Genomic DNA, 19,819 nt, shown 5'->3' on the forward strand with positions numbered 1-19,819 from the left:
AGCCTTTTTAGCCTATTTATCACCCTGTTCAGCCTTTTTAGCCTATTTAACAAGTTAAGTACATAGGTTGGCACATGCATCCTACTTAGCCTTTTTAGCACCCTATTCATCATATTTAGCAAGTTAAGAACATGTGTTGAAAATGCATCCTATTTAGCTTATTGAGGACCCTTTTCAGCCTATTTACTATTTAGCCTTGTTAACAAGTGAAGAAATTAGGTTGACGCATGCATCCTATTTAGCCTATTTAGCATCCTTTTAGCCTCTTTAGCATACTTAACAAGTTAAGTACATAGTTGAATACATGCATGCTATTTAGCCTAATTAACACCCCTATCAGCCTTTTTAGCCTATTTTACAAGTTAAGTATATAGGTTTACACATGCATTCTTTTTAGCATATTTAGCCTATTAAGCACCTTATTTAGCCTATTAAGTAAATTTAGCAAGTTTAGTACTTAGGTTAGGACATACATCCTTTTTAGCCTATTTAGTTTATTATGCACCCTTTTCAGCATGTAAAGCATATTTAACAAGCTAAGTAAATAAGTTGACACATGCATCATTTTTAGCATATTTATCCTGTTTAACACCCTCTTCAGCTTATTTAGCCTATTCAGCAAGTTGAGTACATGGGTTGAACCATGCATTCTAGCTTACTTAGCCTATTTAACACCCGTTTCAGCCTATTTAGCCTATCTAACAAGTTAAGTACATAGGTTGACACACTCATCACATTTGGCTTATTTAGCACTCTTTTCTGCCTATTCAGCATATTTAACAAGTTAAGTACATAGGTTGACACATGCATCACATTTAGCCTATTTAGCACTCCTTTCTGCCTATTTAGCATATTTAACAAGTTTAGTACATAGGTTGACACATGCATACCTAGTTAGCCTATCTTGCGTATTTAGCACCCTTTTCAGCCTATTTAGCCTATTTAACAAGTTTAGTACATAGGTTGAAACATATATCCTATTTAGCCTTTTTCGCCTAGTTACAACATTTTCAGTCTCTTTGCTTATTTAACAAATCTAGTACATAGGTTGAAACACGCATCCTATGTAGCCTATAAAGCCCATTTAGGGCCCTTTTCAGCCTATTTAGCCTTTTGACAAGTTCACTACATAGGTTGGAAAATACATCATACTTAGCATATTTAGCATATTTAGCAGCCTTTCCAGCCTATTTAGCCTATTTAGCAAGTTTGGTACATATGCTAAAAATACGATCTAATTAGCATATTTAGCAGTATTTTCCGCCTATAGTGCCAATTTTGCAAGTTTAGTACATATATTTAAACATACACCCTTTTTAGCCTTTTAAGCCTATTAAGCAATCTTTCCAGTTAATTCAGTCTATTTAAAAATTATATCAAATAGATTGAAACATACATCATATTTAGGCTATTTAGAAAACCTAAATAGGTGGAGACAAACATCGTATTATTCACTTTAAAGGGATCTTTTCACGCTTTGGTAAATTGACAAAATTGAAAAAAGTTGTTTCAGATTCGTAAGTTTTCGTTTTAGTTATGATATTTGTGAGGAAACAGTAATACTGAACATTAACCATGCTCTAATATAGCCATTATATGCATCTTTTGACGATTTTAACACCTAAAAATTATAAAGCGTTGCAACGCGAAACGATTGAATAATTTGGAGAGTTCTGTTTTTGTCGTTAAATTTTGTGAAACTACGAAGATTGCTTATATAAGGTATAAAATACGTCTAATTGTGTACTCGGCGGCATAGCTCAGTAGGCTAAAGCGTTTTTTTACTTCAGGACTCTGGCAGGACTCCAGGGGTCACTGGTTCGAAACCTGCTCCGGGCAATATTCTTTTCCTTTTTTAATTTTTTTCTTGATTTTTTACTGGAGCTTTTATGATCCAATGTTTACATTTATCAATATAAAGCATTTAATGAATAAGTTAAAAAAATGCCAAAATCTGTGAAAAGGCCCCTTTAAGCCTATTGATCAGCCTATTCAGTCTACATAGCGAGTTAATTAAATAGGTTGACACATAATCAATTAGCCATATAAGAAGCCTATTCGCCTAAATACGCCTTTTTTGAAAGTTTATTAAATAGGTTGAAACTTATATAAGATTAACCTTTTCAGGCTAAATAGCATCATAATTCATGCTCAACCTATTTTGCATTTTTAGCAAAATTTAAATATGATAAAATATACAGCCTGTTAAGCAGGCTTTTGACAAGCCATTTGCACAACGAGTTTGTATGCACCTTTAAGAGCCTCTTTTAGACAACCAAGAGTTATACCCCGGAAGCGACCTATTTAACGCTGCCCTCCCGTCGGCTGCCTTTCGGACTGATCTAATTTCGGCCTGGGGTTTTAATACGGGTCGGCGTCACATATAGACTATTTAGCGTAGTATGCGCTATTTATATTAAGAGTGGGCATGCTCTTTAAGGGCCACTTGCAGACAAACAAGAGTTTGTTAACCAAAGCGACCTAGTGCACGCTAAACTTACGTCGGCTGCCTATCGGACTAAACTAGTTAAGGCCCGAGGTTTTAATTAGGGTCGGCGTCACATACAGCCTATTTTGTGTATGATGAGCTATTTACATTGCGAGTGGATATGCACCTTTACGAGCTGCTTGCGGATAAACAAGAGTTTGTCTGATCTAGCTTCGGCCCGGGGTTTTAATTTTGGTCGGCGTCACATACAGCCTATTTAGCGTATGATGCGCTATTAACATTTCGAGATGGTATGCACCTTAAAGGACCGCTTTCGGACAAACAAAAGTAACCCCCCGGAACCGACATATTGCACGCTGAACTCACTTCCTCTGCCTGTCGGACTGATCCAGTTTCGGCCCGAGGTTTTAATTAATGGCCGCTTTCGGACAAACAAGAGTTATTCCCCGAAAGCGATGCAGTGCACGCCGATCTCCCGTCAGCTCGCTGTCGGGCTAATCTAATTTCAGCCCGGGGTTAAAATTATGGTCGGCGTCACATACAGTCTATTCAGCGTATTATTTGCTATGTACATGGCGAGTGGTTATGCACCTTTAAGGGCAGCTTTAAGACAAACAAGAGTTATCATAAGGAAACAACCTTGTGCACGCTGAACTCTCGTCGGTCGCCTGTCGGGCTAAGCTAGTTTCGGCCTTGGGTAATTAGGATTGGCGTCACGTACGGTCTATTAAGCGTAATACTCGTATGCGCTATTTTTATGGCGAGTTGTTAACATTTAAGCGCCTTTTTCGAATTAACATGAATTATCCTCCGGGAGCGACCTATTGCAAGCTGAACTCCCGTCGGCTGCCAGTCAGGCTGATCTAGTTTCGAGCGGAGTTTTAACTAAGGGTCTTCAGCGTCACCTTTAGCCTATTTAGCGTATGTATTATGCTCTATTTACATGGCGAGTAGGTATACACCTTTACGGGCCCTTTTCGGACAAATAAGAGTTATCCCCCGGAAGCGACCAAGTGCAAGCGTTACTACTGATGGCTGCCTGTCGGGATGATCTTGTTTCGGCCCGGGATTGTAATAAGGGCATGCGTCACCTTCAGCCTATTTAACGAATTTTTCTCTATGTGCATAGCAAGTGGGTATGCTCCTTGGAGGGCCCCTTTCGGACAAACAAAAGTTATCCTCCGGAAGCGACCTAGTGCAAGCTGAACTCCCGTCGGCTGCCTGCCGGGCTGATCTAGTTTCGACCCGGGGTTTTAATTATTGTCGGCGTCACATACAGCCTATTTAGCGTATTATGCTCTATTTACATGGCGAGTGGGTATGCACCTTAAAGGGCCGCTTTGGGACTAACAAGATTTGATTTTATCTCATGGGACTAGCAATCATGATAATTTTTATATCAACTATCTCCGGAATCCACCTTGAGATTTAAGCAATAACTCGTCTGCTGATCCAGAGTGCGGGACTAGTTTACATATTGACATTTTGACAATAGTCCGAATGCGTGTCACACATTTGATGGCACATAGTGTGATAGGAAGTGATCGGACGTGTTTTGAATCTGCTCTGGAAATACGAGGATTATACGTTCTGTTTCATATTTTTGGATCAATCTTTTTGTGGTTGCGTGATATAAAAGGTGGAAAGTGTGCTTGTATATAATGCTCTAGGATAAATATATTTCATATACTACTTTTTAGAGCATGAAATATATTTTCGCGACAAATATCTCATCGATCTAGCTTTCGTGAGCGAGTGTTCACAAGTTTAACATCGGGGAATAATTCTTAATCCCTATTGATCCTGTTTTGTACCTCGAATCAGGATTGTGCATTGTGTTGGTAGTATCAAAGTTTTATACCTTGATAGTTTGCCTGGAGGAAGTATTGACGCCAATATAGACGAGTTCACCAGGTAATTATCTTTGACACGGTTGAGTGGAACGGAAGTACCCAAGATGGCTACCGGAAATAATTGATTTGTGATTGATTTAGATTGAAACCAATGTCCTCAGCATTATCTGCTTTCTTTGTAAGACAGGCTGACAGATCTTTATCGTTATCCATCATTGAGAGAAAATTATCTCTACATTGAGAGTTATTTCCGAGAGTTATATCGAACTGTGCTATTCACGGATCGTGATGCCAATTCGTTACCACAGATCTATGTCTACTTGACTGACTTCTTCATATACATAATTATAAAAATTTACGGCATGAAGGTCGATAATAACACGGACAGCAAAGACCGTACACCGAATCCAGTAAGTACAGTTCTCACTGTATATACCGGAGACCTTCATGATGGATATAAATGTCATTCAATTGATTCACAATAAAATTTATTTTTTAGAGAGAAATCAACATTTAAAGGGATTATCTACGTCATTGGTTCAAAGGTCAAGGTCACTGATACACATCAAAAGTACAATCCTTTCCTATCAATAACTCGTCAACTGATTCACCGATTGGCTTGATACTTCACATGTGCATTGGCTGTGGACAGTAGATGACCCCTATTGAACTTGGAGTGAAATTTGTTTCCGATTAATAATTCATCAAAGAATTGACCGATTGGCTTGAAACTCCACATGCGCTTTGGCCTTGGACAGTAGCAATATAGCAAAACATTTCGCCCGAGCATTCATGAGTAAATTTGTATAATTATGTATATGAAGAAGTCAGTCAAGTAGACATAGATCTGTGGTAACGAATTGGCTTCACGATCCGTGAATAGCACAGTTCGATTCGCATTCACATCCGACTTATTTATCATCGTTCGCATTAGACGTTTTACACAAATGCAGTGTTTTATATGCCACCGCGTTCTTAAAGACATGATAAGTCAATAATTTCTGGAATGGGGCGTCTTCTGCCATCAGTAACATTAATAAAAAAACCATGAGGGCGAGGTCATATGGAGAAGATCCCGGTGTACTCTAAGCGTTCTACTACGAAACAAACGTGCACACATTCACAAACACGCACGAACGCCCTATATATCCTACCCCGTTAATGATGTGAGAGAAACGCTTCCGGATGAACAACTCAGTTGCCTGATCCTTAGTCAAAGTGGCCGTTCCAACAGCTTTTGCATAGTACCTGCAAACATAGTCAGAACTCGCTTAAACAAAAAACAAATTTCCTGGACGAGTGTTGTTTACATTTCGTGACGTCATTTGACGTTGCAACGTCATTTCAGCAAAATAACAAAATGCGATAGGCCAATAAACGAAAACTAAGCCAATGAAAACTTTTCATTTTTTTATTATATACCTGCTTTATACTCCCCCAAAAATACAAGTTGTATCAATCTGTAAAATAAAACTGCACAGAAATAATACCCGTATTGTGCTACTCGCGAGTTTTCCAATTCCGTATTACCATACTAGCCGGACTACTTTAAATGACGTCGCTTTGAATGCAAAAAAATATAAGAGCATTCTTGGTTAAAAATGAACGCTTAAACACAATTTTTTTAACTTCAATGATTCAAAGTTGTATATAATAAAAGGAATATTACGCAAGTCAATTGTTACAAGTGTTTGTATCAGTCTCGTGGCTTGCGCTATTTTGTATCACACTCGAGGCTCCGCCTCTCGTGAGATACGTCATCACACAAGCAACTCGACTTATACAAACACATGGAACAATTGACTGGCGTCATATATCGTATGTATTACACACGTGTAATAAAAAAAAATGTAAATGTTGTATTACATGGGAAACTGGGTATAGCATGTGATAAAAATATATATTATTTATCAACTGTATATTGCTCAATCGTTGCAACAAAACTTCGTAAATGTAATGAGCTGAACAAAAAACGAAACATTAGAGTAATAAAATGGCCTAAAACCACAAAAGAACAATATCTAAATCAGTTATTAATTGCATAAATTACTCTAAAAGAAGAGCGTTTGTTTGGTAATATTACTGTTTTCATTAGTTAAAATCTTATGAGCCGATGTGTAAGGGAACGTCATGCCATATTCAATAGTAAAGGCCTTTCTAAATAAGGAACTCTGCAATTTACGAGCAAGACCATGTACTCCATACTTTTTCCAGACGGAAGGGTCAGCTCCGACAAGGATTTCCAGGGCGTACGTTTTGGTTGATTGTCTCTCCTGACGACGAAGATGAAGTTTCTGTTATTGAAACACATAATGTATCATTTAAATAATCCTTATAAACGGTAGAAATTCTTCAAATATACTTTTAAGGATACAGTTAATTATGGTACATTTATTAGGTATTCACAATTAAAGAAACGCGATAGCACATGATGATAGCACTTTGAAAAACGGATTGAAGCAAGACACGTGTCCATAGGACATGCCGCTTTTATGGCCAAATTGGTCTTTTGACATTTTAGGGTTGGGAGACTTGTACAAGCGACAAGACGTATCCTGCTGGGGGTCATTTTGTGGTTTTCTAAGTGCATGATAAAATCAAAGCGCTGAAGGCACTGAAGTTGTTCGCTGATGTCGTCCTTGAGTAGCTTGTACGCATTGCACATGCTAATCAGTGTGCACAGGCTAATCTTATTTGACGTGCATTAAGCCCCGTTTTCCCGCTGAAAGCAGCCAATATGTAAGGATTTCAATGATTAACACGAGACTGGCAAATGTCGTCTTACAAGCTGGTATATACACTCACCGCTAGAGCAGAATCATTTGTCGTCTGCTGCAGACAGGCAGCGGTAATCGTCCCTAGCAGAATGAGTTGCAGGTTCTTACCGTACTCGAGGCTTGTAAGCATATACTGATTTGCAAAATATGCTCTGTAAATTTAGTCGGCCGCTAACGCGACCAACTAAAAACGGTTACAGTCAGGAGCAGCTTTTTATAGCCATATTGCACCTTTGATATCAGTGTAACCGTGATATTAAAGGTAAGTGGACGGGTGGTACGCTTGAAACGTCGTTTTAAGATGGGTAACAATTGTGCCAAGTTATTTATTTAAAATTCATATATCTATGGCAAAGTTATGGCATAGACAGGCACTGTCACACTGGTTGATGGCAAATTTTACGTTTTACCTCTAGGTAATATATTGAAAATTGACGTAAGGAGACGGGCGTTACACGAAACACATTCTCTTTTTATGGTTAAATGAACTTGTTTACAGGTTTTGACATGTTTTGAAATGTGTAATTAGAAGCTTTAAATTGATAAATATAAACATCGGAACAAAACTTAATCACAGAATAAAACAAGATAAAAATAAATAGAGAGAAAAACGCCTCAAATCCTGGGCTCGAACCACTGATTCTTTGAGTAAAAGTGTAACGCTTAAACCACTCCATGCTGATATACATTATGTGGATCTTTATATTTCAAATACGCAATCCAGGTAGTGTCACGAAATATAACGATAACAACAAAACTTTCCAAATTATTCAATCGTTTCGCATTTGTAACGCTTAATAATTTTCAGATTTTTAAATCGTAAAACATGCATGTAATGAATTTTTTTAGAGCATGGTAACTGTTTAGTATTATAGTTACCTCGAAAATAACATAACTGCAAGGAAAATGTGCAAATCTGAAACGATTGTTTTCGGTTTTGTGTTTTTTTTTCTAAACCGTTAACAGATCCCTTAAATTAACATATGTGCCAAGTATTTTTTATAATAAATCAATTTATGGTCAACTATATAGCTCTGACAGGTATGTTCAACCGGAGACGTCGGACACTCGTAATATACAGACATACAGTGCGACTTGTATGCTACTTGTTTATCTTCCATTTAGGCAATACATACAATTATATAGAAGCTTGTTCAGTATAAATAAAAATCCACGTAGCACGATGCAAAACTACATGGTAATATCAATACAGTATGATTTCATATACACGTAAAAAGCAATGCTTTATTATTTAATAAAATGAACCATTTTCATCACCTCTGAAAAGGCATCTAACTCGCTCTTCATCAAGAGTTGTCGTAATTCTTTGGCAAGCTCTGAAACCACCCACGCAACATACATTTACAACTATTCATTCATTTAAAATAAATTTCAAACAAATCGCTTATATCCATGTTTTCTTTAAAACTTTGAGAAAAACCGTGTACAATGCTGTTGATAATTTTTAATATGTATTGTTATATTTTTAATTGATATACTTATTTGCCATTTGTTTGTGATACGATAAGTGGTGCGCATCTGAAACTATTTCCGATTTCTTAAACTATTGCATAAACATACACGAAAGTATTGTTGTCTGTTTTTGAAACTGTCATAGATGTGCAGTTTTAGCTTTATTGGTGTTTCATATGTATGTACATGTATCTGAAACTGCATGCATATCGTACATCGCATATCATCGAATAAACAGTTGAATATAAACTTCAAAATTTTCCCTGAAAACAAATGGAAATATTAAAAATTTGCACCTGTAACTATTTCGTATATACGATTAGATTGGTCTGAAAACAGAGGCACTACTTGCCTTTTCCAACAATGTCATTAACGACCCCAGAGTCATCACGACCACGTTCGGGCTTGGGATGGTAAAGGTCCACGTCGTCTGCGGCGCTCGTCGGTAGTGGGGCGTCTATATTTGATGGTGTAATGAATAAAGTGTATTCGTATGTAGAGAATATGTGTATGTTATCAGTTAAATCATGTTAATAATTATATAACTATTGTTTTCTCGACACAAATTAATATTGTATTCGGCATATACAAATCGAGAAAACGCCACTTTTCATATTTAATTATGCAATTTAACGGACTACTGTTCGTCTTTGGCGGTCATCGTTATTCCGAGATTGTGCTATGTATTTATCAGATCACAAGACTAACTGATCGTTTGTAAACCGTGAATAAAAATGGATTGTATACCGGTTGACTGCTTACGTTCCGCCGACCAATACCTTTCCCGGAGTGTCTTTCTCAAGACCCAAAACTCATCACGGTGCCTATACCACGTGACTTTTTCGGGTCTGTGTTGGGAGAATAAAGGGCGGCCCAGTGAAAATTGTTAAGGATTTTAAATATTTCATAATTTTTTATAGCATAAAGTGGAGAGCCCGCCTATTCGTAAGAGCTTTTTTTTATACGCATCGTGATATTTTTAAACAAATAAGTATGTTTTCAGTAAAGTGCAACCGAGCGTTTGAACGGTAAGAAACATGTCGGATCAGTGTGGGGACTTCATATTACAAACGCGCGGTTTCACTTTACTGAACAAATGCTTATTTGTTGCAGAAGATCATGATACCTATAGAAAACTCTCAAAACTCTCACGAATGAGCGGGCTCTTCACTTTATCCATTAAAAAATGTGAAATATTTAAAAAGGCATCATTACAAATGTTAACTGGGTCGCGTTTTAATCTCCAAACACAGATCTTAAAAAGGCACTTGGTAAAGGCACCGTGCTCATGCTTTCACTTTTTTGTTCGTATTGTACATTTGTTATTTCTTTACTGTAACCCAACGCTTATTCCAAAAACATTAAGAGGAAGCAACTTAAAACTTAAAAGGTGGATCGATCTAAACGAGTGAAAATGTAAATGGTAATACATTACATCTTGATTCTATCTTTAAAGAGTTATTGCCCTTTATTATATGTACGCATCATTCTTGTCAAGGGCTGTTAATTTTGTTTACGATGTTAAATTCCAAGGGCAGATAGTGCCCTTGCTAATTAACTCAATAACTCGAAACCTCGTTAACAGGAAGCTATCAGAAAGAGTTGAAGTGCAGTGCATAAGAACAATAAATTTTGCTTCAATGTTTTCAGAGTTATTTCCTTTTGTACAACCGACATAGGAAGTTTCTCTGACATGTTTTAGACAGACAGACAGACAGACAGACAGACAGACAGACAGACAGACAGACAGACAGACAGACAGCAGACAGACAGACAGACAGACAGACAGACAGACAGACAGACAGACAGACAGACAGACAGACACACACACCCAGACACACAAACACACACCAGACACACACACACACACCCAGACACACACACCACACACCCAGACACACACACACACACACCCAGACACACACACACACACCCAGACACACACACACACACACACACACACACACACACACACACACACAACACACACACACACACACACACACACACACACACACACACACACACACACACACACACAACACACACACACACACACACACAACACACACACACACACACACACACACACACACACACACACACACACCACACACACACACACACACACACACACACACACACACACACACACACACACACACACACTACACACACACACACACACACACACACACACACACACACACACACACACACACACACACACACACACACACACACACACACACACACACACACACCACACACACCACACACACACACACACACAACACACACACACACACACACACACACACCACACACACACACACACACCACACACACACACACACACACACACACACACACAGACACACACACACCCAGACACACACCAAAACAAAAAGTTAGACATACGAGTACACACAAACACAAACCAAGACACACAGACACCCAGACCGACAGACAGACAGACAGACAGACAGACAGACAATGATTCCCGAAATTAGTTATGAGCACATAAACGTAAGAGTACTTGAATACGTGAGTTCGCCCATGAACACATGGTAAGGTTGAATAAATCTCAGCGATATGACCTAATATGTGTTTAAAACAGCAAACACTATCCAACAAACGAATAAATTATCGAACAAAGTATGTGCACTGATGTGGCTCTGTAATTTCTGTTTGAAAAGTTTATTAAATATGCAAAATGAGAAAGAGAACGCATAAGAGCTAGTTTCATATATAATATAAGGCTATTATGCTGTTTATATACCATACTCACTACAACGTTTACAAATGGCAGGTTTGAAATAATTCGTTTTCTTTACACTCATGATCGCGTAAAACGTTAATTATACATGTTTTCATTCGCAATTTATTTAAAGAATCACTACAAATGTCAAATACCATACATACAATGCATAGTTGTTTCATTGATCTATAAACATATAACGGATTGAATATAACTGATTTATAATTAACGTTTCCAAACTTTTATTAAATCTTTTTCCCAGAATATGCTGTGCTATTTATAGCTGAGCTTCTTTTATCTTTATCAATGATAATAAGCGAGGTATGCCGATTAGAAAAATCGGGCTATCTCAATCGGACTGGCTCGGTCTTTTACATAGGTCGCAATTGTGAAGAATTTTTTTATGGTATGATAACTTAGACGAGCTGCTTTGCAGCATCGTCAAAAACAAGATCAAGCATACGCATTTGTTTTCAAATCTATTTTAGAAGATGTATCTTTGATAATGCATTTACATCACGAACAGGGTATTGATGCTGATGTAACCGACATAAGAGGCCAGAAACAACATTTTTGATATTAAGAGGGTACACCTGCGAAACATATGACATTTTGAAAAAAAAGTATACTTAACCATTAAGTTGCACATTGAGCCGGTAACAATAATAGGTTATCTGGTTAATTTTGGTAAAGTGTTAAATCCCTAATTATTTAAACCCTTCAAGCATATGTAATGAAAAGTGATTTTTAATTTAGGCTGTGGTCAATTATAGTTAAGCTAAACGGTATTTATGTTATGGCTAAAGGTCTTTTGTGCCAAAGATATTAGGTTTTTTTCTGTGAGACGAATTACATAGTCAGCAAATGCTTCATATAACAATCGTCACAAAAAGGTAATGGTTATCATTTATTTAAGCTGCCTCATGGTTACAGGAGAATCTTATGATATAAATATCATGAATGGTTTAACTAGGCAGTACAAATGTATATACAGGTTACCTTCGCTAATGTGATCCCGTCTAGCAATATCGCTAATAATACGCTTTCCTGTGCGATTTACCACCCTGGAAAGCATATGGGGATTAAGCTTGTTGTCGGCCAGTGACCTTGACACAAACATTTCCCGCGTCGGGTTGATTTCAAAGGCGTAATTGTAATTGTAATCCAAGCTACCAGTCTAGAAATTAAAAACAGAAATCACATTGAGCCCATGTCAGTCTTACGTGTTAAGAGCTTTATTGCACATACATTTGTAATGTTTATGTATATGCGTTGCTAGCCGTAGAGGAATGGGAACATATCTTTGCTAAGTATTCGTCTGCACCCCATTCATATGCGAATCAATGCACCTCATTCATGTGAAAATTGATAATAATGTAGTTTTTGGTTTGCTGTTAAGAAATAGCCGAAGGCAATATCCTTGCATCAGCGGTCAACTGCATCCAGAATCATTCTCCGGCGATCCGATAATTTACAAATACACCAATGCTTAAAAAATTATCGAATTTCATTACAAGTGATAAATCCTTATTGTAACAGTTAAATGCATATGCGTAGATTTATGTACGTATATTGCCTTCGTCGCGGCATTCATTTGAACAGGAATCGTAATCTGCAAGTTCGTTTGCGCAAATTTAAGACAATGCCATACAATCAAAAAATTACCGTGTAATAAGTCTATTTGGTGTGGGTTTTTTTTAAATGCAAGTGCTTTTTTATTTAGTAAATATTGCTATAATCATGAAAAAATATAAGCTATGCTGTTAACATTGATTAACAAACAGAACAGCATATTTATCATATGCACGTTAATACAACCTAAGTTAAGACTTCTCTAATGACTTTGTAAAAACCAGCCCTTATTCACTTAACAGTTCCTTAACAGTGTTCGTCGGCACGCGCCCTTTGATCTCTTGGCGCATTCAACCATGAACGAACCACCATTTTCCTTGTCGTGGTAGAACTTCACATCCTAAAACCAAGATGGCACACAAATAAGATAAAAACGTGGGCCTTCGAATAAAATAATATAACACCTACATGGTGAAGAACAAACTTTGAATGCCTATCGTTTTCTGTCGTCAATGCATACAAACCTTATTTAAACAGCCTTCATGGCGTATAGTTGCTGTTTCCGTATCGTTCTACTTACCATACCGTGGAACACAGTTTCTGTCAAATTTAACGTTCGGGCTGCTGGAATGCGAATATCGTAAATTATTTCGAAAGTTTTTCTCTATATCAAATGGACAAGCCAACAATAGAAATGTATTAGCCTATGTTATCAAACTTGCAGTTATGGGCGCTGTTTCTTTTTTGACCAGTTTATTTTGACCATTCTCTGTGTGGACCTCGTAAACCGGAGCGTTCTGGTTCAGTCGCTTGTTTTCCACGAGTTTCAAGATCAAATCCTGTTGCCCGGTGCGCCTCAGCTTGACCTGAAGAGTTTCAGGCAACCCCAGGTCCAGATTGCGTGTCTTGGCGTTCTGGGTGATATCCTCAAGCCATACGGCCTGATTCAAAGCTGCAATGCAACGATGCAATGTAAACGCTTCATAAAAATTCCGGAAGGTTTTCAGAAGAATTCTGTCTTACAAACACAATATCTTTGCAAACGTAAAATAAACAGTTTCGCAAACTTAAAAATGACTCTTTAGAACTATTAACCGAGTCATGCTTTTCAAATAGAGATACAAAGATCATCAAGTTAACAGAATGTCATGATTTTGTTGTATAAAACACAAAATCAACAGTGGTTTGATAACATTCACGCGGATGGAAAACACTAGAAAAACAATAACACTTCAATTTACACAATTTTAATTAAATGTTTTATGGCAAAACTATTTTAAGGTGAGATGATCTGTTTGAACTAGCGGATCTGAAAGACGGCAGTTTCATTCACTGTGAAGTAACGTATGATAATGGAATAATGAAACCTTGCAAAATGGGACCTTTGATATATAATTCTTATATTAGAATTTTATATGTCTTTAGAAATCAGAACTTTGATGTGTAATAGATTTTAATATATTTATTTACGCTTTAAGTCAAGCATTTTACACATTGGGAAGTTTATTCCGCATAGCAATTAACGTTATAGGTTAAGAGTTATACAATATTCATTCTGAAAATCTTATAAAAATCATGAAACAAAACACTTTTTAAAATGTTTGTTCTACATATATCTTTTAAAATTATTTAATATTATCTTTGAAAAGTATGTTCTGACTTAGTGTTAAATTTATACATAAAAAAAGATGACAAGAAATACAATCAGCTTGAGCGTGAACATTATTTTGAAAATAAAATTCAGTTGAAGAGTTATTTGAACAATGTGCGCACTCGTAAGTTAAAATTATAAGGTCAGGTATTATTTTAAAACGCTGCGTTTGGTTAATTGGCATTATTTGAAATACTTGCTTAAGCAAAAAAAATCTTAATTGTAAATACATACACGCAATTAAATCAGGATCGGATACTGAGTATGCATAAAAATGCGGAAAAAAATAAAATCAATAAATAAAAAAACAAACTAATAATTTGCGTGAAAGAAACAACAAAGTGTAACGGAAAGAAACATTAACAGCAGAAAAGCATAAGGCATGCTTTTACGGATTTTAATAATAGAGCTGAATTATATTATAAAAGAAAACATAAGAAAAGCCTATCCTGGACCCACCCCGTCAAGCTTTTTACGATTAGAGGTTAAGAACAACCTTAAGTTTTATTTAAGATTCAATACGGAATCATAGGACATATACAGTCAAAACTGAAAACAACGGTCAGTCAAGGAAAATGACCTAAGTGGCCGTTGTCCACATGTGACCATTGTTTTCGGATCACAATATTTAGATGGTTGGCCAGTTGCCTTGGTACATGTAGTATTGCTACGTCATAACCCCATCCAGTCGTTTGCATACAGTGTAAATAAGGCTAATTGCCGATAACTCAGCATAATATCATAATTAATAACATTGAATAATACATAATAATATCATATACATTGATTTAATTTCATATTGTTAACTAAATCAACGACTTTATCAACGATAGTATAATTGTTTACTCAAGCATATCCTTCAGTCAATTACTTAAGCTTGTCACGTCCGAACAAGTATTATCAGCGGATTCTTTGTCATGAACCGAAAGTACGGTGTAACTGTACCGTTCTCATCCAAAAAAAGACGCCAATATGTTGTAAAAATGTATTCGTACGCAAACAGCATTTTCATTTAAACTACCTCATACAAAATACATACATGAAGAAATCCTCTTTCATTAATGCCAAACGTTTGTTATAAATATTGCAATTCAGTGTATGTTTTGCCTTTATAGACGATCACTTAGCCTTGTAGGTTACATTACACTAAATCATTGTGTATCCCTCCGTGGTCCATTCGAAAGTAGTGCCTATTTCAAAAGAGTTCCTTTTCTCTTCTTGAATATAAGCCATTTAACAATGTGAGACATGTCTTTTGTGGTTATTTGTAATATCCTGTATGTGTCTGGAGTACTTTGATGCCTTGGATTGGAAGCTAACTTAAAAGAAGAACTTTTGAGGGTGTGTTTTCTATTGTGTGGGGCTTTTGTCGAAATTAGGATTCCGAAACACGTTTTTCTACGGTGGGTTCATTTGACAGCGATTTACTTTCTTAGATGTTGCGAGACGGTATGTTTTTGATTGCAATTATTGGAAGATGACAGATCCATCTTTAAAATGATACCAGGTTCGGAAAAATTGATACGTTGGAAAGGCAAGAAAAATGCTGTGAAAGTTGTCAGTTTTATAATGGGACCCTATGGGAATCGGAATTAGTTTAATATAACCTGTATCGCCTTCGTATAAAAACACTCGCCGGCTTAATGTTGTTTTTAACACTTTATTAGCGATTAAGATCAATTGACTTTGTCACGCACTCATGCGTTATGCCTGCAGCCGATAATTGCTACTAATACACATTGTTATTGTTAATTTCTCTTGTTTCATGCAATCAGAACAGAACAAAACAAAACGTTTATTTTTCACCAAAGTATACAAAATATACAATAAGGGCAATATAACAAAGCAAAAATATATTTAGTATATGATAAACTTCCGGTAATATTAACACAAGGGATTTGCCAAGCATGATTGATGGATTATGGACAATTGTGGGGGGGGGGGGGTACTTATGTGGGTAAAAATATTACGAACTTTAATAATAATTAAATCTAATAATTAGTGTTTTTTGGCCGGAGATGTGCGGTATAGCATTAAGTTTTGCACACGGCGTTTAGCCATCGTATTTTCCAGAAATATATATGTCTATTTAAATGTTTTGTCAAATAATGATGAGAAATTGGGTGAAATATTTGGGTTTTCTTTATGTACGAAATATTGACAAGTATATCAAAAAGATTAAATATTTGGATCTGGTGTATGTTTAACAACAAAGGGGTAACGATGCTGTTAACACAAGCCTTGGGCTGTATTTGCATTATTTATTGGTATCACAATGCTGATTAGCGGGTGCATACTTGAATAGTGACTTCTCCAGGTTGTAATTCAGCCAATCAGAAATAAAAACGCATAGAACACTGACCAATGGGATTCATAACAGAGTTTTACTGGGCAGATGTTAGAGGGAAACAGACAGCGTTTAGACTTGAAGACGTACGGATCGAGAAAGACACAATCATGTAGCAATCACAACGTATTTGTATAACTGAAAATATTAAGTATGTTAGACATTAAATTGGACTAGAAACTGATATGTGGTGTTGTTGAATATTTTATCCTATATTATGCAGAGAAATTAACATAAATAGAGAGGGACCGACTTGTCCCATGCGCGGCACGAGAAAATGGTAGTTAATGCAAAACTCGTCATCTTGGCATTAAGCATTACGAGATATCGAATGATAGGCTACACACTGGTAATTTAAGAGATTGAACATTGTTAGTAACTATGTGTCGTCCATGAACTATGAACATTGTTAGTAACTATGTGTCGTCCATGAACTATGAACGATTACGCGACAGTTTGAGAATATCGATAGTTTAAATTCTAGTTATTAACCAAGGAACTTAAAATCATATAGGAAGGATGGTAGCGTAACGGATTTCACCATGTGGCTATTGTTGGAAAGTTTCAATACGCAATCCCCGGGGGGGGGGGGGGGTAACTTCCTGTATACAGGTGTAAGGGGTGTGCCGATTTTATGGGGTGTGTTTTTCGACTAAAATTATCGATATGGGTATGGTTTTGAGCATCTAAGTATCGATATGGGTATTGAAATCAGAAATTTGCTTGTATATAAATGCATATAGATTTGAAAGTATCAGTATCAAAATGGGTATGATAATTGTCATTCTTGTATATAAATGGGTATCAAAAAGTAAATTTCAGTAGCGAGAAAGATGCAGTAACTCCGGGCAGTAACTTGACTGTTTTCATCTGTTGCTTGATCGACCAAGATGATACTGTGACGTCATATATTAGCATACGTCGTATATTAAGTGACGAAATCAGTATATACAAAATTCTTGTATTGAAATGGGTCCACTTTCTCAATGGTATCGTATACAAATGAGTCTGCTTTTTCAAAAATCTTGTATCAAAATGGGTCGGCTTTATCAGAGTTCCGGTATAAAAATGGGTCACATTTCGGAAGTCTCGGCGGGACACCCCTAACCTAAAATTTGGGAAGTTACCCCCCCCCCCCCCCGGGCCGAAATCATTTCTAGAGCATCGTTAACGCATGGGTGCGCCAGTACACACGAAGCAGGGACCTATACAAACAGTTTGTATAGCTAGGTCCCTGCAAGAAGTCACGAGGTCGGCGTGTTGACAGTACAAAGGCAATTTACGGCAGGTTGAGAAGGTAATTACATATTAACTAAGCATAACAGGCAGATAATAGAAATACCGTTAAAAATACTCGTATACTATATGGGCCGGTCGAGCATGCATGCTAGTGTCTTTTTATTAGTTGCATTTGTATCTGACACTAATCAGAAAGAGAAAAAATGGGTTTGTTTTGGAGGGTAAGGCAAATGAACATTATTATACATGTTTAATTATTATTCTTAACACAACGCGTTCTTCTTAAACTATCATAGCGAAGTGCTGCGAATATATTTAGAAAAACATCATTTTGTATTTTTAAGGAGGATCATTCAAGAGCGGGTACAAATGCGAGAACAGTGTTTCTATAAGTAGTTTGTGTAATTAACACATGCACGATTGATGTTCTTCTGTATAATAGTCTTACGCGATACAAATACATGTCATTAGAGTATTTCATAGTCTTATAAAGATAATTTGATGACCGAGTACATGTTAATGACATGTTTTTCCACTAAAGAACGTCCTTTGAATATCTACATTGGAACCAAATATATTAATAGATTAACAAGTTTATTTTATAAGGTATCATTCTTGAATCGCAGTAGTGTGACTTTCAAATCATGTATTTCGGTCTGTATTTATAGTAAAGTAAATCTTCAGCAAAACAAATATACGGCTGACTAAAAAGGTGTTTTCAAATTAGTGTGCACTTTATTAACGCATAATATATGTCGTAATCGATTTTAAATTCGTTTTCTAAAAAAGAAAAATATCTCAGTTCTCAGTTAAACAATCGTTGTTTCCCGATTTTAAACTTTATTTGTGGTGTCTTCTCAGTTTTCTGACAATATCCGTACAGTTTCCAATTGTATAAATGACTGCACAAAAGAAGATAATGTAACGCCAATGTATATTTTGGGTCAAAAAGGTTGTTGTTGTTGTTGTTCTCCGCTTTGAACAACAGATCAATACTCTCTTATTAATTATGTCTTTTGAATGGTTATCATATACACGAAATTTCTAACACGCCACATTTTTTTGTTTATGGTGAAAGACTGTCTGGATAGTATTTTTTATATTGGTTTATAGTTTCGGTAGAAACCGTTTGTTTCCCGAAAAATAACTTTCTTGTTTCCTCTACCTCTCTGTTTAGAAACGGTTTGGATTAACAGATCCTACGGAAATACATGTTTGTCACTAAAATCGCTTCTACTGTTATGTATGTCTTCATTTCCTCTGTGAAAGAAACGATTTTGTCTTATCTGATTTCTTTTTCTTTTCTCTACCTCAAACGCTTGTCCGTGAAAACTCAGAATATAAATTGGAGTTGATATATTCACAAGAAATATGTAATGAATCCCTAAAAACTTGTCAGTGACAACAACCTGATTTTTTAACTCCGGAATCTCTGCTTTTTTCTTTTCTCTTCGTATTTTCCTTGAACCGACTAAAGTGTTGAGCGTCGACTACGTTCATAACAGTGGAAATTAGGGACACGGCGATTCCGTACAACCGTAGCGAATTTAGGAAAATATTAGGCCCGTAGTTATCTAAGTGGAACCCAATGAACTTCATGTAGCCAATTCTGCCGACTGAGCCACTGAAGATGTCGGCGATTGCTATTCCTGTGACGTAAATGAAAAAGTTCTCCACGGCGCTTTAGCTTGCACTGT

At 36.6% G+C, this 19,819-nt stretch overlaps 1 protein-coding gene across 1 annotated transcript; it reads right to left on the reverse strand.

The window, feature by feature from the left end:
• Positions 1-5,399: 5,399 nt before the first annotated feature.
• On the reverse strand, positions 5,400-19,721 carry LOC127857438 (uncharacterized). Its single transcript, XM_052393833.1, has 7 exons — positions 19,532-19,721; positions 13,674-13,837; positions 12,313-12,490; positions 8,905-9,009; positions 8,358-8,416; positions 6,508-6,596; positions 5,400-5,550 (listed from the first exon to the last, which is right to left on the reverse strand). Exons 1-7 carry the CDS (start codon positions 19,719-19,721, stop codon positions 5,400-5,402), a joined length of 936 nt encoding a protein of 311 aa, XP_052249793.1.
• Positions 19,722-19,819: the final 98 nt, after the last annotated feature.

The sequence above is a fragment of the Dreissena polymorpha genome, chromosome 14 (genome assembly GCF_020536995.1).
Source record: "Dreissena polymorpha isolate Duluth1 chromosome 14, UMN_Dpol_1.0, whole genome shotgun sequence".
In the NCBI taxonomy this organism is placed as follows: Eukaryota; Metazoa; Mollusca; class Bivalvia; order Myida; family Dreissenidae; genus Dreissena; species Dreissena polymorpha.